Source organism: Alexandromys fortis, unplaced genomic scaffold (genome assembly GCF_014885135.2).
Source record: "Alexandromys fortis isolate MF-2015 unplaced genomic scaffold, M_Fortis_MF-2015_v1.1 scaffold_3, whole genome shotgun sequence".
Lineage (NCBI taxonomy): Eukaryota > Metazoa > Chordata > Mammalia > Rodentia > Cricetidae > Alexandromys > Alexandromys fortis.
Genome location: NW_026067909.1, coordinates 142,010 through 166,900, shown reverse-complemented (window position 1 = coordinate 166,900; position 24,891 = coordinate 142,010). Strand labels below are relative to the sequence as shown.

Here is a 24,891-nt window from a genome sequence, read left to right as displayed (position 1 = left end):
ACGCGAGACTTGGGCAAGGCGGGGGGCGGGAAGGGAGAGGAGACACAACAAACATGGCGGTCGCAGCTGCGACGCTGGCGAACGCTGAGGCGGTGGCGGCGAAGAAGAAGATTGTGGGGATTTCTCGGTGCAGTTGTCAGGAGGTGAGTAACGGGATGTCAGCTTGTACGGCGGCGCCACGGTTAAGCAGGGCACGTTGGCGGAATGGCGGAAGGTAAAGCGCCGGGTTCACCGCGGGCCGGCTCACACCACCGTAGCCTTGTACACTGCCGAGGGGTCGTGTGCTCCCCGTGGGCTAGCAGCGTGGTGACCGGGGATCTTCTTGGGTCGAGCATGTGAGTGACTGGGTCCGCCGCCCGGAGGGAGCAGCTCGCGAGTCTGCGCCGTCGGGCGGGAGCTCGGAGGCTTAGGGTGGGGAGCTGCCTCCTGCTTTGACAGGAGGCGATCGGGGAGTGGGGGTGAAGAGGGGCGCCGCCCGGGAGCGCCCCCTGTGTGTGTTCTCGGGGTGTAGGGTCAGGAACCGATCCCAGCAATCCCAGGTACTGGGAATCCTGGAGAGGATGTTACTCCGACTCCGGTCCGGTGCTGTTGGGAAGGAGTTTTCTCCCATGAACCTTCCTGGACTGATTTCTACTGCCTGTACCTTCCAGTGTTGGAAACAGATGAGGCTGGGAAGGATGTTCCAGCAAAGATCTCCTCGGATTCATTCAGGGGTTACATCCCTAATAGGTACTTGGATGCTGGGATGCTCATGGATGCTCAGCATAGATCCTCAGCCGAGCATCAAAGTCCTCTCCGTCTAACTGGATCCAAAGTGTAGTTGGTTGTGTCTGCCAGTCATCACGTGGCCCATTTAATGACCCCTTTATGTACTGGTCAGAACCGAACAGAGGAGTGACAAGTGAGAGGGGACACGGAGACTTCTTACATTGTGCGATCCAGAGAAATTACATTTAGAAGGCAGACAATGAAAACAATTGTTTAGAATATCTGGACCACTTTTTAAAATTTTTGTCTTGCGTTGACGTTGTCTTCAGCACAGCTGAGGACGAATGTTTTCTTGGAAGTTCCTTGTAGTGAATTGAGCTATTTGATGTTCTTTTTCTGTAATGGTCCGGTGTTTCCCAGGAAACCGTAACTGCTGTATTTTAAAAGAGATAATGAAGGTGGAGATCAGATATGCCCTTGTGGAGCTCTGGTGGTTGTTATTAGTATTTCCCTAGAATAGGGCTAATGTACTTTTTTTTTTTAATGCAATTATACTTATTCAAGCAATACTAAGCCTAACACCCCTGGATGTATACTGTGCATAACTGAAAGTAATATATTAAATGTGGAATTTAATTTTTTGTTAAAAGTAAAATCACTAGTGGCAAAATGATAGTAGCACAGGTGACTATGTTTTAGTTGTGGGCCACCACGTTTTGCTATTACTTTTTTTCCGTCGGCCTAATTTTTTTTTCAGTTAGTGATTATGTTACTCAAGTTGTCATACTAGTTTATTCAACCTGTAGTTGCTAGTAAAGTTTTGACTCGTGTGCCTTTCTTTGCAGACTTCTTGCGGCTGTTGAATTTTAGTTGAAATTCCCTCCATGACCTTTTGGAGCCTTGGGTGTGTCTCCAGAGTAAATTTCAATTGTTTGACATTTTGTCAGTGTTGCAGTGAAAAGAAAAGGTGGAACTGATTTGGGGTGGAAAAGATAGATTGTATAATTCTTCCTTTGGATTTCTTTTGTTGTGGTTTCATTTCTGTTTTACTTTTTTATTTGGGGTGGAAAAGATAGATTGTATAATTCTTCCTTTGGATTTCTTTTGTTGTGGTTTCATTTCTGTTTTACTTTTTTATACTATGTTTTCTGATTTCTCAGAAGAACCTTATCATGGTGTTCATGCATTTATTTAGTCTTAAGCAGTTAGGAACTCAGGGACTGTGTTCTAATTGTTTTTGAAGGCCCTTGTTACTCTGAACCTAATCTCGTTTGTCGGCCTTATTTAGGAATGTATATTCTCTTGGAGAGTAAGTCTTTCGGTGACCATAACTGATAGGTTATAGGAGCAAACAGCTTTATAGACCTGCCTAACCTCTGGGTTAAATTATCAAATAAAAAGTTAGGGCTAAGTATTCTTCCTTATGGTTTAGTAACCCTTCAGTTTAAACATAGCTTTTTTTTTTTTTAAATGCTAGATAAATGAAATATACCATACCATTCCCTAATCAAGCTCTTTCAATTCTCCCCTAGTCAGTGGGGAAGACATATTAAAGAGATTCTTGATTTAAATTTATTTTTTATGTTATGCATATGGGTGTTTTGTCTACATATATGTCTGTGCATTGTGTGTATGTATGATGCCCACAAAGGCCTGAAGAGGGCATCAGATTCCCTGGAACTCAAGTTAGAGATGATTAGAAGCCTCATTGTGGGTCCTGGGAATTGAACTCAGGACCTTTGCAGGAGCAGCCAGTGCTCTTAACTGTAAATCATCCATCTCTCCAGCCCCTTGTATATATTTTTTAAAGGTCCTATATATTTTATTGCTGAACAAACCAGTTGGCTCACGTGGGACAGATAAGAGCAACTCAAACCCCAATTTAAACCAAATCTCCAGAGGTAAAAAATGCTCAGTGTCATCTGGTAAGATTGCTAGAGACCATGATTCAGCGTAAACCCTCATGACATGTGTGCAAGTCCTTGCAGACTCAGCCTCATTCTTCTCCTGTGTCTTGGCATTGTATTGGTTTTGTCACCAGTTTTCATCCAAATCCATTGGGGGAATAGAACCATTTTACTTTTGTTTCTTGGCTAGGAATTGCTTGACTCTGAAAGTCTTGTGAGAAAACAAATCAGACCAATGGTTCATGATGATGGAGGAAGGAAGGCCCTTTGATTTTTATATTAGCTCTTTCATAGTCACGGCTATTTTCCAATTCACATCTTAACACCTCTTTTAAATAATTAGTTCCTAATTAAAGGTGTTTGATGGTATATCTGTGTACATACACATATGTGGGATATATGAAATATTATTAATTCTTAGATTTTTTTCCCCTCTATTAGCTTGAGCAATCTTTGTCTTACAAGGTTTGGAAATTATTTTCTTTAGTTGATGAAGTAGACATATGTCATAATTCACGCTCTTTTTTTTTTTTTTTTAGGATTTTTGAGACAGGGTTTCTCTGTGAAACAGCCCTGGTTGCCCTGGAACTAGCTCTTGTAGACCAGGTTGGCCTTGAGCTCATAGAAATCCACCTGCCTCTGCCTCCCCGAGTGCTGGGATTAAAGGTGTGTGCTACCATCCAGCAGTTCCTGCTATTATAACAAATTGCATGGACTATGTCTTAAAACACGATGATGAGCTGGGTATGGTGGTGTACATACTTAATCCCAGCACTAGGGAGGCAGAGGCAGGTGGATCTCTGAATTGGAGGTGAGTTCCAGGACAGCCAGGGCTATGTAGAAAGACCCTGTCTCAAACAAACAACCAACAAGCCAGCCAGCACGATTAAAAGTAGTTCAGGGAGGATAGGGTCTATTTTATCCTGTACTTCCATGTAACAGTCCATCACTGAAGAATGTCAGGACAGGGATTGTGGTGCAGAAGCCATGGATTTTCCTTCATGCTTACTGACATGCTTCTCTTGGCTTGTTTAGCCTGCTGTTTATACAACTGAGGACCACCTGCCCAGGGATGGCACATCCCACAGTGAGCTGTGCCCTGCTACATCAATCATTAATCAAGTCAATTGCCCACAGGTTTGCCTACAGGCCATTTTATGGAAGTATTTTTTCAGATATTATTCCTCTTCTCCCAGGCATTGTGGTGGGGCAAGCCTTTAATTCCATCACTCAGGAGAGCAGGGGCAAGAGGATCTCTATACGTTGATGGCTGGCCTCGTCTACATAGTGAGTTCCAGGTCAGTCAAAGCTACCCTAATAAGACCCTGTTTTGGGGGGGAAAAAGAGTCTCTTCCTGGATATGCCTGGATTTGTGACAGGTTGACAGAAACCACCCAGCACAGGCTAGGTGATTTAAACAAGCATTCGTTCAGGTTGGGGGCTGGTAAGTTTGAGGTGCTAGCAGATACAGGATCTTTATTCTTATAATCCTATTCTGACCACTTTGCCCTCACAACAAATATCATATTGGAGGTTAGGATTTCAACATAGAAATTTTCATTTGGAGCTGGGTGATGGTGGCGTATGCCTTTAATCCCAGCACTTGAGGCAGAGACAGGTGGATCTCTGTGAGTTCGAGACCAGCCTGGTCTACAGAGCTAGTTCCAGGACAGGCTCCAAAGCCACAGGGAAACCCTGTTTCGAAAAACCAAAAAAAAAAAAAGAAAGAAAGAAAGAAAAAAAGAAATTTTCATTTGGAGCAATATCAGTTAGCAAAGATTAGATCTGGCTTGGAATATAACATCAGAATCTATAGTAGTATTAAGGAATGCTTAAATATGTTGTTCTGATGACATTTTACATTGAAAATTTGAGTACATTCTTGGTTTAAAAACCCAAGGTGTTGAGTTCACAGCCAGTTAGAAAGATACCGGTTTAAAGATTATACTTTCCCAATTTCCTAACCTGTATACAGTTAGTTGTTCCTCTGTCTTCTGGAGGGTTGATTGTAGGACCCCTTGTAGATACTAAAGTCTGAGGATGTTCAATCTCTTACATAAAATGCAATAGGATTGCATGTAACTTATTACACATTTTTCCATATGCATTTTTTTGCTTTTTTACTTGGGATTTTTATGTGCTGCTCAGACTGGTCTTGAACTCTTGCCTTGGCCACTGAATGCTGGAAGTATAGGCACACACTGGCATTCTCTTTAAGTATTCTCCAGATTGTCTATACTGTATACAGCATAAGTCATTCTGATTTTGTATTATTTAGAGGCTACCAGGGAAGACAAGTCTAAATTGTTCAGGGTGCTTTTTTTTTTAGAATTTTAAATGTTTTCCATTCATAGTTGGTTGAATACATGTATATATCATTTATATTATATTTGTAGAGGTTTTAAAATTTGTCAGTGCTGAACAGCATCCTCAGGTATCAGGTTCTATATGGAGTTCTTGTTTTTGACAGGATGGTTTGGATAGCAAACCCATATTTTCTTTTTATAGCCGCAAGTTTCTTTTAGCCAGAATGATTGTTTTCCCATATATTGTGCTTAGAGATATTGACCTGAGCTGGAAGAAACTGGGGTTTGAGCCAAAGACTCCACTTAGATTTAGGCACCTATCTTTTACATGAGTCTGTTTCATTGCCCATTGCTCTCCGAACTGCTTGCTTGTCATTCGTATTGCCTACAGATATATGTGATGTAGTTGATTCAGTTCTGATGAACACAGATGCTCAGGAATGAAAGGACACTTAGGTTTTTTGTTTGTTTTGTTTTGGTTTTGGTTTTTGGAGTCAGGGTTTTTTTTTTGTTTTGTTTTGTTTTGTTTTTTGGTTTTTGGTTTTTCGAGACAGGGTTTCTCTGTGGCTTTTGGAGCCTGTCCTGGAACTAGCTCTTGTAGACTAGGCTGGCCTTGAACTCACAGAGATTCGCCTACCTGGGATTAAAGACAGGCGCTACCACCGCCTGATGCCTGGTCAGTCAGGGTTTTTCTGTGTAGTCTCGGCTGTCCTGGAACTTGCTCTGTAGACCAGACTGGCCTCGAACTCAGAGATCGAACTCAGAGATCGACCTGGCTCTACTCCTGAGTGCTGGGATTAAAGGTGTGTGCTACCACTGCCCAGCTGACACTTTTTTTTTTAAATAAATTTTAATTACTATTTGCTTAGAGAAAGGATCTTCCTTTTTATTTTTTACTTTTAGTTTTTCTTCTTTAAGGATTTTTTGTGATGTATTTTTTTTTTATGTGCAATGGTGTGAAGGTGTCAGATCCCCTGTAACTGGATTTACAGACACGTATGAGCTGCCATGTGGGCGCTGGGAATTGAACCTGGGTCCTCTAGAAGAGCAGTCAGTGCTCTTAACTGCCAAGCCATCTCTCTCCAGCCAGACACTTAGTTTTTAAATCATGGATGGGTGTGTAGATGAAACCATGTAAGAATGTTTGAATCTCTAATTCAGAAGCTGGTCTTCGTGTTTAGAACATTTTCAATTATTCCATTGGCATTTTTTTTTTAAGTTTAACCTATCATACATAATTGATCGCAGAATACAGTTTGTGGCAGAGAACACAGTAAAATTTGTAATGTGACAGTGTGACTAACTAAGACTGTCAAAATATGTCAGCCATGCTCTATAATTGGGCTCATTTCTGTTCTTAAACTAAAGTCGGATGTATAAAAATACTGTTTTCTTTTGCTTGCTATGGGAAGTCTTGTGTTTTTTTGTTGCATTGTCATACATTGTACAGCAGCATTGCTAAGCTTTCTAATCAAGATTTGGTAAAATTTGTCTTGTTTATTGAAGTCCATTAAAGCAGATTCATTTTGGGTGAAAATGTATCACTTTGCATATGAATTGATTGGCAAGAAGGAATTCTGAATTGTGATGTAAAAACGAGGATTTTTTCCTATAACTTTTTTTTGTGTATGTGTTTACATGTGTCTTTGTATGCATATATTATGTGTGGGTGTAGAGACTACAAGTTGACATCAGGTGTCTTCCTTAGTCTCTCTCCACCTCCCCAGTGTGGAGAGTTACAGGTACCTTCTGACATGCCTGTCCTTTTCTGTGGATGCTGGGGATTTGAACAGATCCTACTACGTGCATGCCACATGACTGAGTAGGCCATCTCTTCAGCCCTATAGCTTTTCCCTATAGCTCTTATAATTTAAAAAATATCCTGAACATGAGTCATTTAACATAAGTATGTCTTAATTGTACAAAGGGGTCTTTAATTATGACATTTCTGTATATGCATGTGATGTGCTTTGATCATTTTTCTCCTTTCTGTTACCTTTTTTGGGTCTGCCTTGTCTCTTTTCTACTTCTGTATTCCTAATGGTCCCCCTTTACTCTCATGTTTTATTTTACTTTTTTAATTAAAAATCGAATTATTTCTTTTTTGTTTGTTTGGTTATTTTATTTTGTTTTTTATTTTAATTTTTTTTTGAGATTATCAAACTCATTATGTAGTTGAGGCTGGCCTTGCAATGATTCTCCTGCCTCCACCTCCTTAGATCTGAATTACAGGTAAGCAAGGCCTGGATCTTATTCATGAACCACAACAATAACCAGCATAGCGTAATATCCCTGTTGATGCAATAGTGGCAATCATTTCTTGGCAGTAACCAACAGCTGTCTAATTGGATTTATGGCCCACTCAACAGAAAGGAAATCATAGGTACTGGAAACCTACCCAGCAACATGGGAGTAGTGAGGCCATGGACCTTAGAAGCACCACTTTACTAAAACAGCACATTCCCTAAGAGCATTCTAGATTCTTATCCATAGGTAAGTGTATCTCTTACCGCTCATCGAGAAGTTTCTCTTTACAACTGATGGAGACCATTACAGAAAACCATAATTGGTCAAAATGAAGAAAACAATCAATCATGGGGTGACCAGCCTTAGTGGATACATCTGGAACACAATTCCTGCACCCAAACTCAGGGAATATTATAGAAGAGGAGGCAGAGAGAGCATAAGAGTCAGGGGACTAGGAATTGTGAGATTATGTCTCCTAGAAATGAAAGGGAAGCTACACCCATGATAGCTCAACAACATGGCTGTCTCAACAAGACCTGAACAATGCCAGCACCAACACACTGTTAACATTGAAGGGGGAATTCTCGTGGGACTCATCCCTAGAAAAAGAAATGCAAACAACTAATGGCCAAGAAAGGGAGAATTAGTCTTCCTTAGGGATTATCCCCCAATTGGTTATCCGATACCAAGTTGTGAGCTCTGAAATTATATACATACAAGGAATGCTAAGCGAACTTGGGGAAATGTGAGGAGTTGGAGAGAAATGTAAAAATGGGGAAAATGATGTACTTATATTTGAATTTTTTTAAAAAAAAAGTAAAATAAAACAGGCTTTTGTTCGTAAAGACTGTGGCGGCATGCAAGGATCAAACCCAGATGGGGTCCCCAGCACTGAGAGAAGTAGACACAGAACCTCTTCCCTAACCCAGAAGCTATCTCTAATTGATAACTACTCACAAAAGAAAAATAAGTTTTCTCCAACAGAGTGTCATTGGGTATACCAGCCACTTTCAAGGACAGACCCCAAGCCCAGACAGAAGTAGATGGCCAATACAAAACAATCTCAAAGGCATTTTTGGAGGTTCCTTGTCTCACAATGGTTTGCTTTTATTTATTAATTTATTTTTTCCTTACAGGTGTTTTGCATACAATGGTTTATGGTGTTCTGTCTTTGTGGGATTTGTGTATGTGTGAACACATGTGTCTCTGCATCTATATGTATTTCTGGTGCTTTTTTTTTTTGGTTTTCTGTTTTTATTTGCTCTTTACTATTTTTTAGCTGCTTGTTTGTATTCTAAAGAGAGAAAGAAAAGGTGTGATATGGGTGGATGGGGAATTGAGTTGGGGAGGGGAAACTGCAACAGACTATACTGTATTAAAATCCTATTTTCAATTAAATATCTTAAAATGTTCAGCACAAGACTTGGAGACAAATACTAACACATACATTTCTTGTATTCAAATATCCCAATGATTACATATTGTAATTTAATCTTTAATTGAAAAATGTGAGTGAAAATCTTATTCAAATGAACTCTGTTTTTGTTTCAGTCTCATTTTCTTTTGATTATTATTTAGTACTGGTACCGTTGTGATTAATATTAGTTCTACTGCCACTTGCTTTCAAAAAAACAATCTTGAAGCCCTAGGGAGAGAGAGGCAGGCAGATCTCCGAGTTTGAGGCCAGCCTGGTCTGTAGAGTGAGTTCCAGGACAGCTAGGGCTACACACAGAGAGACCCTATCTTCAAAAGCCAGAAAAAAACATATATATATATATATATACATATATATATATATGTATATATATATGAGATCATATATATGCATAAATTTTTATTTAGAAAATACATATAATCTATGTGAAAACTAGCAAACATTATTTAAAAGAATGAGTAGCATAGAACTTTATTAATCATAAATGATTGTAAATCAAAATTGTTATGATAGTGCCACACACCCTCCAGAGTGGCCACAATGAAAAAGCCACATGCTAGTGAAAGTATGAATCAACTACTTTTACTCTTTGCTGGTAGAAGACGAAATCAGTATAATGACTAAAAAATGATTTGACATTGTTTAAAGCTGAATTTGCATACACTTTCATTTCAGTTCCTGTATTGCCAACACAAATGTGTAGACAGGTTGCTGGGAAAGTTTTTTTTTCTAAATTCAAATAATTTAATGAGTAATTTTTCATCTCTAATGGCTAGTAGTAGGTATGCAAAGTTAACTCAGTTCTCTATTGATTTGGCTTTTTCTTGAAATCTAACATGTATATAGAAAAGCTTAAAAATCTTAAAAGTTTCACCTATTGGATCAGTATGAAGAAATGGAAGGCTGCCAGCCACCCAGAAACTCCTTTTATGTTCCTTCCAGTACTAGGCTCTGTCTGCCCTAGCAAGCAAGGGCTACATTTTCTTTATTTCTGGCACTAGACCTTAATTTTCTCCAGTCTTCTATATACTAATAACCTATGTCTGGCTTCTGGTGCTCAACATTGTGATGGTGGGATACATAGGTGTTGCTGCATGCAGCTGAAGTTTCTTTATTTTCACTGCTATATGTAGTGAGGAGGCGAGCAGGCCTGCTTTTTGTCCTGCCTGGCTCCTGCATGGCTAGCTTAGCCCCGGAAATAATAACACGGAAACTGTATTCTTTTAAACGCTGCCTGGCCCGTTAGTTCTAGCCTCTTATCAGCTAATTCTCACATCTTGATTAACCCATGTCTAATAATTTGTGTAGCACCACGTGGTGGTGGCTTATCGGGAAAGATTCTAGCCTACATCCATCTCCGGTCGAAGAATCATGGCGTCTACCCCACTGCCTTCTTCCTCCCAGCGTTCTGTTCTGTTTACTCTGCCTACCTAATTTTCTGTCCTATCAAAGGGCCAAGGCAGTTTCTTTATTAACCAATGAAAATAACACATAGACAGATGATTCTCCTCCATCAGCTATAGCCTATTATGTGACCATCTACGGCCAGTTTATAGATGGTACTATTTGGGGGATCGTTTGGGTAATTGTCAGTATTTGGCTGTTCTAAGTAAAGTTTGTTTTCCCTGTCTTGATAATTTGTTTCCATTTTCTGTGACTCAGTTTAATTATTAAATCTGTTTCTTATATGTCTTCATTCTCCAGATTATAGAGTATTTAAAGACTGTTTTTATTTTTTTTTTTGTTGCTTTGAGTAACAATATCTTATACAAAATAGTTTTTTGTCTATATTGTTTTATTTTGTACTGTATTCATTTATAAATAGTGTAAATTTATTTCTGGGTTCTCTATTTTCTTGTTCCCTAGATATAACACATTTTCAACTTAAAAGAAAGAAAAAAAGAAAAAGCACCAAGATGGGTGAAAAGAAACCAGAGCCTTTGGACTTTGTGAAAGATTTCCAGGAATACTTGACACAGCAGACGCATCATGTGAACATGATCTCGGGATCAGTTAGTGGGGACAAAGAAGCAGAGACTCTTCAGGGAGGTAGACTTACTTTAATACTATGGAAAAGTTCATTTATAAATGTGTTAGTGTTCATGCACAGCTCTCCATTCGATGAACATCACTACCCACTAGTGTGGGGCATTCTTTTCTTTTCTATAAAGACACAAGCATCTTCTCCCTTCTTTTAACATATGGACTTTTGCTATGGGACAATGATTTAATGTAGTCTTGAGAACTTTTATAGTTTTGTTGAAAGGTTAGGGCTTCTAAATTCCTTGTCTGTCCTTCATTTTCTGTTAGCTGACAGTTGACACAAAGAACCTAGAGAATTGGTTCACAGAGAATTTACCCATCAAGCAATGTGGGTTAGTCCCGAGCCCCAACTAGGGATTTTTTTTTCTCTTTAAACAAAAGAAGGCTGCCCACATTTACCCATTCAAGAAGAAAAACTAAACTAGATGAGGCAAAGATTTGGTGAGCCTGCTAGAGGGAAAATTTCTTAAGTTTCTGGATCACATACACTGTTTTTAATGTAGTTGAGGGTCAACAGAGTACCACCCATGGGCCTCATATAACTGCTTTCTTATGACTTGCAGTCTGAAATTTGCTTTGTATCATTAGATATAAGAAAGAACGAAACATGAAAATAATGAAATTCAAATTTCATTGCTCATAAATAAAGTTTTACCAGAACTCATACATGCTCATTTCTTTGCATATTTCTAACTTGTCTGTAGTGCTGGGGATCAACATCTGTTGCGTACATTAGGCAGGTGCTATCCAGTGAGCTCCATTCACCCCCAGCTTGCTTATTTCTCTAGCTGTTTTTATGGTACAGCAGCAGAGTTGGGTGTTGTGACAAAGCCCATCTGGCTTTAGGTATTTACTATCCTCGCCCTGTAGAATACATTTCCTGGCCTCTGACCTAGATCTTTTAAGCCATGAAGATGCAGAGATTGTCAGCAGTGATGAGGTGGCATTCCCCAGAAGTTTTCTTAGAAACACAAGTACTAGGTTCTACCCTGGATCTGGTGACTCCAGTTTATTTTATGAAGATCTCCAAGGTAATTGATGCACACATCAGGGTCTTAGGAAAACAGTGGGAGAAAAGAGAGACTACAAGCTTGAACTCTTCAGTTGCTTCCTTTTGGACCAATTTACTTGGTTTGCCCAACCTAGAACAAATATTTCTGGTGAAAGGCAGAAGAAAAGGAATAGGGTTTTAACTGAGCATATGAGGCCATGTCTCCTGGCGTTGAGCCAAAGTCCTGTTCCCATGAAGAAAGGAATACAAATTTTGCCTCTTAATAGTAATGTGAACAGATTCAGGATGGAGACTCAAGAACCAGGCTGTGGTCTCCAACATGTGTGGTTCCTAATTATTAGTCCCTGCTCCTTCTACTTCTTAATACTAAAATAGTTCAGATGAAGAGCAAACCCCCAACAAACAGTTCAGTTCTGAAGTTCTTATAGTCCTTACCTTCAGAGCTGTCAGATACCTTGTTTTCCTTGATGAACTTACCTTGAATTTTAAGATCTTAAATGTAACCCGGAATCTAGACCACAAATGCCTCTAACAGGCTACCCAATAGTTGTTTTTAGATGAAAGGAAATTGACTTAGTGTTTTAGAACTGTAACAACTGTTAATTAAAATGCTTATCGTGACAGTATCGTAGACACCTGTGTGTGACTGTGACCTTAAGGAATCTCTTCGTTCTTCTGTCTTACCTGTTTTCTTCAAAAGCATGTTGAGAGTTGGTAAAATGTATATGTAAACAATTTGAGGTCCTCTTTAGAGATTCTTAAAATAATTCTACTTTTGCACAAAATTTGTCCCAGTCTGAATTGTTTTATGAATTAAATTCTTGGACGAGAAGCTTTCGTTTGTGGAAGATCTTCAACCCCTTGAGTCTAAAGTGGTGAACTGAGTTGATTCTGCAGTGCATGATTTCTTTTGCTTTTGTTTATAGCTGGAGCAGATGGTGATCAAAATGGACTTGATCATCCATCTGTTGAAGTTTCCCTGGATGAAAACTCAGGAATGTTAGTAGACGGGTTTGAAAGGACCTTTGATGGGAAGCTCAAGTGTCGGTACTGCAACTATGCTAGCAAAGGAACGGCCCGGCTCATTGAGCATATCAGGATCCACACAGGTAATGGAGAAAGAGCTGGAGAGAGACCCTGGAGTACAAGTTCACGTAATTCTGATGGTTCGAAACAAGGTTGATGAGGGTTTGTAGGGCACTAACTCCATTTTTTACAAAGCAGTGTCTTAAAGGCATAGAAATATTGGAAACAAGCTCCTTGGAGAGCTTGATCCTCCCACCACTTTCCTGCTTGATCTGCATACTCGTCCATTGTCTTCCTGTTCTCAGGTGGGAGAGGTTATTACTAAGGGTTAATGTTTTGTCTTTTTCTTCATAATGTTTTTTTTAGAAAAGTGAAAGAAAGGCCTCTGTTACTTGCAGGATGTACTTGCTAACCTCATGTCTCTCTAGCCACCCTTTTGAGAAAATCTTCCTAACTATACCGTGCCCTTATCCAAGTCCAGTTGTTCTCCTGTGTGCTCCCTAACTGTCTGTGCCCCTTTATTACATCATAGTGGCCTAGAAAACTTCCTGAGGACATCCAAAGGCCATCTTTGTAGCCCCAGAGCTAACAGGGATTTTATAATGTGGTAGATGCTCTGTCCTTGTCAGCTGACTCTCAGTCTCACATTCCAAATGATAGTTTTACATATTTGGAGAATTTGGGTTCTAAATAAAATTGGTCCTTGTCTTAATTAGGGGTTTCTATTGCTGCCATGAAACACCATGACCAAAAAGCAAGTTGAGTAAGAAAGGGTTTATTTGGCTTACACTTCATCACAGAAGGAAGTCGGACAGGAGCTCAGACAAGAAAGGGTCCCAGAGGCAGAAGCTATGGAGAGTCTATGGAGGGGAGCTGCTTACTGCCTTCTTTCCCATAGCTTGCTCGGCGTGCTTTCTTGTAGAAACAAAGGACCATCAACCCAGTGATGGCACTACCTACCATAAACTGGGCCCTCCCACATTGATTAATTGAGAAAATGCCTTATAGCTGGATATCATGAAGGCATTTCCTCAAGTGAGGCTTTTTCCTCTCTGATGACTCTAGCTTGTGTCAAGTTGGCACACAAACACAGTCAGTACAAAACTGACCCCTTGTCAATTTGACACGCAAACTCATCACTATTAAGCCACAACTCTTCCTTTCTTATTCATACCCGATCTCACATTAAAATCATAAATATTCTTAAAAGTTCCATAGTCTTTACAAATTTAAACTTTAAATTTCCAGCCTCTTTAAAATATCCAATCTCTTTTAAAAGTTAAGTCCTTTGACAGGTGCATGCCTTTAACCCCAGCACTCGGGAGGCAGAGACAGGCAGATCTCTGTAAGTTTGAGGCCAGCCTCGTCTACAAGAACTAGTTTCAGGACAGCCAGAGCTGCTTTACAGAGAAACCCTGTCTTAACTCCTCCTCCCCCGAAAAATGTTCTTTCACCTGTGGGCTCCTTTAAAAGTCAAAATTAAATTAGATACCTTCTTCAGGAGGAAAGAACCAGGGCACAGTCACAGTCTGAATTAAGCAAAACCAAACTCCAACAGTATATAATAACTCAATGTCTAATTATATGGGATTCACTTATGATCTTCTGGCTCCGCCCTCTAGTACACAGGGCTTGTTTTCTAGGCTTTAGGTGGCTCCACTCCACTGCTGCTGCTGTTCTTGGTGATCATCCCATGGTGCTGGTATCTCCAAAATGCTGGGGTCTTCTGCTGCAACTGGGCTGCACTTTCACCAGTAGCCTCTCATAGGCTCTCTCCATGGTGCCAAGCTTCAACTCCTTTTTATGAACCGTTCAGTACTGAGCCTTCAACTGCCACTGAGGCTTCGCCAGTGACCTCTTCTGGCCTCTCACAGAGCCAAACCTCAGCTGCTCTCCGTGACCCCTTTATGCCTTCAAAACCCATACTACCTGGGTAACTCTTACACATTACCAAGTCCGGCTGCCAGCATGATGTCCAACTTTGGCTGCCTCTGATACACAGCTTCTCTGTGCTCTCAGAAAACACTCCCATCCAAAGCTACAGAGAAACCCTGTCTCAAAAAACCATTTCCAGATTTCACCTCAGTGATGCTGGTGTTTTCTTAATTACCACTAATTTCTTAGCTCCAGCTAGCCAGCATCAATTGTTCCAGTAATGTGGAGGTTTTACCTCAGTAATTCTGGTATCTTGTTAATCACAGCTGATTCTTCAGCCCCAGCTAGCCAGAACCACAGGATCTTAAAATAGCAAAGAGCCCTGGAAGTCTTTAATATCCCCTCTGAAATTTCACAAGCCACGCCTCCATCTTCTGTCCTGCTCTCAACATTTTTTTCTCACATAGGAGGTTTATGGCGAGGAGGGGCAGAGTGGGGCAGTGAGAATGACTTACCTTTGCTGAGGAGATATGGTGCATGCACAGAGGGAGAGTGTTCTGCTTAGTGACTGCAGCAGCTACTGTGTCACATCTTGGCTGCTGCTGCTGACATGTCCTGCTTGGTGCCCAAGAGCAGGCCAGTGTAAATGCCTGAATGCTAACATTTCTCCCTTTTGTTTGTTATGAGAAGGTGAGGAAATAGGAAGGGGTAGTTGGTGAGGTGGGAATGGGGGTTTGCCATGTTCTCTATTCTGCTTCCTGTTGTCTGAGGCATCTTTAGGGGACCTGAGAAAACTGGGATGCTAGCCAATTTCTGGGATAGCTGGCTGTTTCACTGCTGTACAGGCTCTGTGGGACCATTCAGTGCCACTTTGAAGCTGTCCGGGATACAGATTTTGAGAGGACCTGGCAGGATGCTGGCAAAGCAGAAGATAACTTTTAACAAGTTTAGAGAGGAAATTTTTTCTTAGGTCCCAGGAATTAAGGGAGGGGAGTCCCAAGACTAGGAGAAGGTGGAGGAAATTCCACCCTCAGGAACAGGCAGTAGGTGGAGAAACTTAGGCTGTTGATTGACAGTACTTATCTGGAGTCGATTTGATGGCCTGTTTGAGGTGGATTCAAGTCGACTCCCCAGAGCTTGAAAGAATTTTTTAGTTTACAAAAACATATAAGCTTTAGACACACTAGAATGCTCACTGTTTGTAATCTGTAATGAAATCCACATTGTAGAAAAGGCAGTAGACTCATGCCTTTGAGTCAGAAGGACCCAAAAATGATTCTGGTTCAAAGCATTAACACTTTTTCCTCTATCCATGTATACAGATTAGACATGGTTTTAGCACAGTGAGAAGCACATTTAAATCTATACTTGGAAACAACCAAAGGGAATTTAAAATGAGCATTTGACTATAATAAAAGTAGTGTTACTCAGCTGGGCGGTGGTGGCGCACCCCTTTAATCCCAGCACTTGGGAGGCAGAGGCAGGCGGATCTCTGTGAGTTTGAGGCCAGCCTGATCTACAACCTAGTTCTAGGATAGGCTCCAAAGCTACAGAGAAACCCTGTCTCGAAAAAAAAAAAATCAATACTTTAGGGCTGGAGAGATGGGTCAGAGGTTAAGAATGCTGACTGCTCTTCCAGAGGTCCTGAGTTCAATTCCCAGCAACTACATGGTGGCTCACAACCATCTACAATGAGATCTGGTGCCCTCTTCTGGCCTGCAGGCATACATGAAGGCAGAACACTGTGTACATAATAAATAAAATCTTTTAAAAAAAAAAAAAAAGTAGTGTTACTCTACCAGAGCTAGATTAGTAGCTTATCAGAATTCCATTGATGAATGTTAAGACTGTAAACTTTTGGAGTCTTAATATAACAGTAGCCTAGCGAAGGAAAGAACTCTGAAACATTTCAATTTTTATATACCTTAAATCACTTCTTTTTATCACCACTTAAGCTTTTTCATTCTCAGACCTTTATAACTTGGATTTAAACACTTTCAAACACCTCCTTAGACCCCTAAAACGTTTTCTTAGATCTTCAACTTAAGCTTTCATAACTTCACATAAACTCTATACCTTAAGACACCTTTATATGTAATACACCAGGAGATAAAAATGGTTGATTACTGAGAGCAGTCATTGTAAAGTGAGTTCCTTTCAATAAAGGAATGGTTAAAAAGTTAAATTGAGATCTGTTTTGTGAGTTTATCGCTTTTCTCAGTCTGGTAACAAGGTAAATTGTGTCTAGACCTAGTAGTAGCTCTAGGAGAGGAGAGGCCTGTGGTCTGAATGGGAACTGAGAAGGCAGCTGAAGCCCTGGTTGCTGCTGTTAAAACAACAAAGCTATCACTAGCCTAGTCGTCAAACACCAGAGTTCTGAGAAGGATAATTTTTACATGAGTAAGCAGAAGTGCAGACCAATACACTGAATCTATTAGAAATGACAGAGACTGGCTACCTAGGCAACTAACCCGAGGTCCTCTGTGGTCACAGAGGTCTCAGGGCAGCATCAGTCTTTCTTGTGAAGTAGAAACCTTGCGGGGACAAGCCTATCTTGTCTAGGCACAGTGGGGCAATCGATTCTCCAGTGTCCTGATTGTCCACAGTTTGGCAGCAGTTGAGGTGAAAGGCAGTTTTTATCCCCAGTGGCCGGGCATTGCCACAATTAAAGCAAGCTCCAAGTGGAGTTCTTCTGTTCCCATTCATCTTCTTTGGAGGAGATAGCGCTGCTACCAGGAGCTGGTATGTCTCTATGTCATGAAAAGTTTTCTATTAAACATTTTAAATGCCATATTCTCAGATCTCTGAAGTATTTGGGATCTGTCTGTCTATTAGGTATATCTGAATAGACAAACTTTGTTTGCTTCTAGTTACTTGTTTTAAGCTTAACTTTTGAAAACATATACAGGGGACTAAGTAAGACTTATCCCTGTAATCAGTTATTTTAGTATTTAGCATGACTGCAATGAAAGAATTTGATCATTTATAAGATGACTATTAACTTGTGTTCCTTAGCAGTCTGTAATACATTAGCAGCTTCCATAAGACTAGGACTTCACGTTCCATTCCTGTTTAACTCTTTAAGACCCCAGGTTTTTTTGTTTGTTTGTTTGTTTGTTTGTTTTATTTTTTCTTTTTGAGAGACCCTGCTAACAAGCTCGATGCTCAACTCCTGCACCTCCAGCTCCTTTAGTCTCCTCTTTCTCCTCTCCAGCGACTGGCTGTTGTAAGCATCCCACTCTGGCACCCACTTTCACTCTACCAGCAGCCATCAGCCCCTGTTACTCGCTCCTGCTCTGCTCGGGACCCCCTCCATTTCTCTCAACCCAGCCACAGTTCTCCTTTTGTGGGAGGTTGCCAGGGTGGATGGCCTGGTCAAGGTACATGCCCCTTGTTAGCAGAGTCAAGAGTAGTGGATAGTGGAGTTCCTTTAGTTCAGGCTTCATAGCAGGAGCTGAGTGGGGGGATAGGAAGAACAGAGGGAGGTCTTGGAGCAAAGCTTTAGACATAGGGTACCTACTATCCTCTACCCAGTGGCTGGCAGAAGTTGCAAAGGTCCTATAATACAAGGATCTAGGATGCTAGTAGGTGGCCATTTGGATTGATTATCTAAGGGGTATTGGGGCTAGATTTTACTACAAAGGCAGATATGTTTAAAAGCCCTTAAGTCAGGTGCTAGGTGTAGAGGTCTAAGGTTTTCCAAAAGGTATCCCAGGGGGAGCTTGGAGGCATGGTGGAGGATGCAGTTCCCATGAGTGAGGTAGGAGAAGAAGATCCAAAGTGTGACTGTCCTAGTGTCCCAGGGATCCAGGAGGATTGGACTGAGAGGGCACAAGCTGTCCAGTAAGTTGTCACATACTAAGCAGGGGCCAAAGGCTGAGAACTTGAGTGAGATGTCACCTGCTATCAGGGCTTATGAATGAGGCCAGAGGGTGAGAAACCACTTCAAGAGATTAAGCCCCACTAATGATAAATGGTCAGAGGTGAGTGTTGGCAAAAAGAGTCAACCATAGCCTTAAAGACTGTGACTGGGGGTTTCTCTGCCTCCAAGAATACCAGAGGGGTGGTGGGTGCTGTATTGTCATTCCCATGGATCAAGGGATGTGTTTATACCAACTGGGAGGAGGAGGACTCACCAAGCATTACCAGTGTTGGGTGAAGTGCCCAGCTATAGGTTAGTTGGAAAGTGAGCCACTGTTGTGGGTAGACAGAGTCCAGGGTCCCCATGTGCCTCAGACTACCATTGGGTAGGAGGACCCACAGGAGGGCCTGGCAGAGTCTCAACACCAATGTAATAGTATAATGGCAGAAGGCAGCCTTGGCAAGTTGGAACCAAGTGGCACCACAGAGTCACACCATGCAGCAGAGCTCACATGGGAGTTTTATTGTGGGGAGGTGTAGAAGTGGCCTCTGAGCAAGAGCAGGAGAGAGCTGCTCTCAACATTCTTATGTTCCAAGCTCCTACAGACTATCCCACTGAGGTTTCAACACTCAGTGGCTTTTCTAGCCCGCAGTTCCAAAGTCTTTTCACACTACTTCACAAAATATGGACAGGTTTGTCACAGCAATACCCCACTATGCTGGTAACAATTTGTCTTAGTTAGGGTTTCTATTGCTGCCATGAAATACCATGACCAAAAAGCAAGCTGGAGAGGGAAGAGTTTATTTGACTTATACTTCAGAACTACTGTTCATCACAGAAGGAAGTCAGGACAGGAATTCAAACAGGGCAGGATCCTAGAGGCAGGAGCTGATGCAGAGACCATGAAGCTTACTGGCTTGCTTCCCCTGGCTTGCTCAGCCTGCTTTCTTATAGGTGCCCAGGGATGGCACCACCCACCATGGCTGGTCCTTCTCCCATTGATCACTAAATGAGAAAATGCCTTACAGCTGGATCTTATGAAGGCATTTCTTTAGATGAGGCTCCTTCCTCTCTGATGACTCCAGCTTGTGTCAAGTTGACACAAAACCAGCCAGTACAGCACTTCTTGGGGTGTGTGGCATGCAAGTAGACATGGTGCTGGCTATATCTTAATCAGAAGGCAACAGGAAGTAGGCTGTGACACTAGGTTGTACCGTGAGCATATGTGAGACCTCAGAGCCCACCCCCACAGTGAAATACTTCCTTCAACAAGGACTTACCACCTAATAGTGCCACTCCTATAAGATTATGGAGGCCAATTACATTCAAACTTCAACAGTCCTTCTGAACTAGAGGAGTAGGAAAGTGGAGGAAGATCCTGGCAATTTTAAAGGTATGTCCCATAACTCATGTAAGTTAATGTAAGACTTCTTTTAAAAGAGAGGGTTGATTTTTTTTCTTGAGGAAAAGAAGTTTATGCATGGATCTGTCAATATATACTTTGAAACATACTGTTGATAAAATCTTTATTATGTGGGGAATATTTCTTTTTTCCCCCAAGTGCCAGCTGAAACTATAATGGTTTTCCTACTAAATAGATTCAATATGTCACAGGTTGTTGCTAATGGATTCTTCTCTGTCTCTCTTTTTGAGACAGGGTTTCTCTGTATAACAATCCTAGCTGTCCAGAAACTAGACCAGGCTGGCCTTGAACTCACAGAAATCCATCTGCCTCCTGAGTGCTGGGATTAAAGGCATGCCCCACCACTGCTTGGCTGCTATTGAATTTTTAAGCTTTACTTAAGTTCTTAGGTTTCTTTACAGATTTTACTAACCTGTTATGTAATTATGAATTTTTGAAAAGTATTTTTTGTCACAATTCTCACATCCAGTGGACAAACATAAAATGTCCTATAAATGAGCTACTCTTGCAGTTTTTCCTATTTCTCTCTTAAACAGGTGAGAAACCTCACAGATGTCATTTATGTCCATTTGCATCTGCTTATGAGCGCCATCTGGAAGCCCACATGCGTTCTCATACTGGGGAAAAACCATACAAATGTGAGTTGTGTTCCTTCCGCTGCAGTGACCGAAGTAACCTGTCCCACCATCGAAGGCGCAAACATAAAATGGTACCAATTAAAGGTACCAGGTCTTCCTTAAGCAGTAAGAAAATGTGGGGGGTTTTACAAAAGAAAACAAGCAATCTGGGGTATAGCAGAAGAGCACTAATCAACTTAAGTCCACCTTCTATGGTGGTCCAGAAACCAGACTACCTTAATGATTTTACCCATGAGATCCCAAATATTCAGACTGATGCCTATGAAACTTTGGCAAAAACTACACCAACTGGTGGTCTGCCAAGGGACCCCCAAGAACTCATGGTTGACAACCCTTTGAATCAGCTTTCTACTTTAGCAGGACAGTTGTCCAGCTTGCCACCAGAAAACCAAAACCCTGCCTCCCCTGATGTAGTTCCCTGCCCTGATGAAAAGCCTTTCATGATTCAGCAGCCCTCTGCCCAAGCAGTAGTTTCTGCGGTGTCAGCAAGTATTCCTCAGAGCTCCTCCCCCACAAGCCCAGAACCTCGGCCATCGCATAGTCAGAGGAACTACAGCCCAGTGGCAGGGCCAAGCAGTGAACCAAGTGCCCACACCAGTACCCCCAGCATAGGAAACAGCCAGCCAAGCACTCCAGCTCCAACCCTGCCGGTCCAGGATCCTCAACTTCTACACCACTGCCAGCACTGTGATATGTACTTTGCAGATAATATCCTTTACACTATTCACATGGGATGCCATGGGTATGAAAATCCTTTTCAGTGTAATATATGTGGATGCAAATGTAAAAACAAGTATGATTTTGCCTGTCATTTTGCAAGAGGGCAACATAACCAGCACTGAACACAATCAATATCGTTCTCACTTGGTTTGGCCTTTTGGGGGTTTTGTAGTTTGGTATTTAGTTTTGATCATCCCTAATAAGGTATCTGCTAATTTAAAATTTATACATTTTATTCATAAAATAGTAATTTGATAGTGAAAGGGGTTTTGTTAACTTTTCATAAAGTCTGGTCAGGGTTATTTATGCATTAGTTAGGAGCATTGATACCTTTTCATTTAGACATGTAAGAAGTACAGCTGGGATCTTACAGGTGTTCAGTTTCCCACACTCGTCCATGAGGACTCCCAGGGTTATCTGTACTCTTGATATATATAGATACTTCACACATATATTACAGCTAAATAATCTTTCTGCAATATTTCAAGATGGCACAATAAACTTCTCATAAAACCTTCACAACATTTCAGTGTTTGTAGAGAAACTGCCTTTAGATTTGCTCTTAATTAAAATGCTATTTTCATTCACTTAAGTTGAATTAGTTTCATTTCAACCAAAAACAGTACAGTTATTTCAGTGTAATAAATTTTCTTCTTTGAGAGGAAATATAAACCAATTCTTTTCAAATTTAAATTATAAAAATGAAAGTTCTGGAAGTTGAAATTTGGGGACTAATTGAAAATTGTGTTTGCTATTGGAGATATCTGTTCATTTAATATCTAGTTTAAACATGTTAGCTTTTGATTGTTTTTATATGTATATATATATATCTATTTCTAATTTTAAAGCCACAGGTAAATATGCCAGAGTGCTACATGCCTTTTTCAGCCTGAATCTTTCATTTAAATTCTGCATTCAGCTGTTATTGGTGTCAGTAAGACTGACAACCACACTGATAATCTTATTCTTCCTAGTCTTTGATGACCAAAGAGGAAGTGGGGTTCATCTATCTATTAAGATGCTTCAAAACAATCTCCAAAGTTTCCTTTTCTGCCTTCTGCCGATAATTTCATAGAAAGGTGGGTAGAAAAACCCAGAAAAATGTGCTAATGAGGAAATAGCTATGAAAATGAGAACATGTCCAAACAGATCTGACTTTCCTCTGCAGAGCAGGCCATGGAAGGTACTTCCTGTGCGTCTTCATGGACGTGACACTGGGATAGTGTCACCACAGTGGGAAAAGTAGAGAGTGAAAGTCAATACAAAGCACATTTAAATGTGACATTCAACTTGTTTATAATTAGAGGTTCATTTTACATAGGAAGCTGTTATTTTTGTATTGTGTAATAAGCTTACCCCGAAGAGAGCCTGGCAAACAATAAAACATTGTCACTTACTCTTGGTTTCTGTGTACTTTGCAAAATTTTCATTTTTAATTTGGTTAATATCTTAAAAAATATTTCTAATTGGCTTCTTAAAGAAATATCCTGTCAAGCATTTATTAACCAAAAATGGCCTCTTAAAGTAAATAAGAGGGAAATATTGATGGTGTCTACCCATTAAGCCCCAAGTGCCCTGTTTATGGATGTGCCCTCCCTCCCAGTGCTCGAAAGCCATTCAGAGGGTGCCTGTGCTTGCACAACCAGTGTTGGCTCATCCCAACTGCACTGTTAAAGCACAGCACAAAGACACTTTCTCTTGTGACTCTAACTTTCTAGTGATTTTTGTCTGTTGCTTACTCACTGGTTAGATTAATTTTAGTACAACACTTTCTAAATACATAACTCGTGTAGTGCTTATCAGTTGCCAGAAGGAAACAGGTTGTTGTTTGGAAATTTTGCTATTTTTGAAGTTTGATTCAACTAAAAGCAATACCCCCAAATAGAGAGTGAAAACTTCCCTAAAGAGGAAGAAGCCCAGTGTGGTGCTGCACACCTGTAGTCCCAGCTGTGTACAATCTTCCAGACAGGAAGATTGTTAGACACAGGAGTTCCCTGCCAGGCTGGGCAACACTACAGGTCTCAAAAGCCAGACAACCTGAAAGAGCTCACCTTAAAGCCAGCTTTATCATCTTTACATTCTGGGCCAAACAGTGACATGTGCATTTTGTTTTTCCTAACAACTAAAGATGAATGTTTTGAAAGTACATTTCACTTTAAATATGGAAAAAACTTTTCATAAGTACAAGCTAGAAGGGAAAATCCTAATTTTCTAATACCATAAAAAGCACAGTTGGTCTTCCAAAGGTGTTGATGCGTAAAGCTACAAATAAATGCACTAAAATTTTGAAGCAAATCTACCTTAGAAACTTTTTTGAAATTGTACTTTTAAAGATTTAGGATTTTGCTTAAATATTCTGAGTTAAATTCTGTATTAGGAAAGATGTTAGATTCTTTCCTTAAATACTAAATATGTTCCTCATTTTATTTTTAACCAAATGTTTTATAGAGATGAGTTGAGAAAAGTTTAACATGCACTATTTATAGTACTTTGCCATTAACAGGCAATGTTCTGAAACTAAATTTATTTTTGTTCAGTGAACATAAGTTTAGATTTTTAAAGTTGGTAATTTATCTCCACTAATATTTTTTTAAGAAACTGTGAAGAGATTAATGGAATAATTTTATTTCAGACTTTACTAATGTAGTATGTAGCTACAACTTCTTGACATTCAAGTGAAGACTAGACTTTTATTTTGAAAATTTTCCATTGGGTAGTTCCAGTGCTGTTTCATTTTAGAAATGTGTTTGCCATTCATCTGCAGAATTGTTTGACAAAGGGAATATACTTAAACTGAAAAACAAAAAATCAACAGAGGTAACTTAAATTTGCAAAAATACTTATCAAATGAAGAATTATTAGAAAATTTAAAGTTCCCTGCTAAAGATGTTTTCATTAATCTGAGGGGGTAGGTATATGCTTTCTAGCACTTGTTTTTGTTGATGCCTGGATATATGGGACATGTTGTCTATATGAGGTGTAAATCTTGCATTACAGTTGTAAGGTACATTATATTGTTTAGGGATCAAGGAAGCAGTTTAATGTTGAAGTAACTATCTAGTACGTAGTTCCTATTGTGAATAATGCTTTGCTTTTGTAATATATGAATAAAAAATAACACTTTCTAATGACTTTGTTTTTTAAAACTAGAATAAAATGGATTTTTTTTTAGTAATTTGTGATACATGAAATATTAATAAAGGATTTTATGGCTGGCAAGTTTGAATTTCTAGAATCCATTACGGAAAGAAATACAAGTTTACAACAAAAGAGCTCTTTAGGTCTGAACTCATTTCTAGTTGTGGTTTGAATGAAAAATGTGCCCTTCCATTTGAACATTTGGTTCCATTATTTCAGAAGGTTTTGTAGAACCTTGGGGATGTGGTGCTTACTTGGAGGAAGTGGTTGCGGGGGCAGGCCTTGAAGGTCTGATTCTGGTCTAGAATCTACTTCCTTGTCCACAGTGTGAGAAACAACAGCCACAAACTTCTACCACTGTGCACGAAGCCAGTCCAGCGGCCATGCCTTCCCCACCCGATGTACACCTCTGAAAGCTGTGAGCTCAGATAGATTACTCCTCCTTCAAGTGGTTTTCTGCCAGGTATTTTCTCACAGTTGTATGTCTAACTAAGACAGTCCTCTTCATTCAAGTCAGTTTAACCTGCTTTACCCTACAGTCTGGGCACATC

General features: G+C 40.3%; 1 protein-coding gene across 2 annotated transcripts; it reads left to right on the top strand.

Moving 5' to 3' along the window:
• Ikzf5 (IKAROS family zinc finger 5) lies at window positions 1-24,421 on the top strand. 2 transcript variants are annotated; one of them, XM_050137271.1, is made up of 5 exons: window positions 1-143; window positions 10,470-10,652; window positions 12,585-12,767; window positions 20,381-20,482; window positions 20,840-24,421. In XM_050137271.1, the coding sequence occupies exons 2-5, from the start codon at window positions 10,520-10,522 to the stop codon at window positions 21,322-21,324; spliced, it is 903 nt and encodes a 300-aa protein (XP_049993228.1). In that variant the 5' UTR covers window positions 1-143; window positions 10,470-10,519; the 3' UTR covers window positions 21,325-24,421. The 2 variants fall into 2 exon arrangements, with proteins under 2 accessions (XP_049993228.1, XP_049993227.1); XM_050137270.1 differs by having other exon boundaries at window positions 20,381-24,421.
• Window positions 24,422-24,891: the final 470 nt, after the last annotated feature.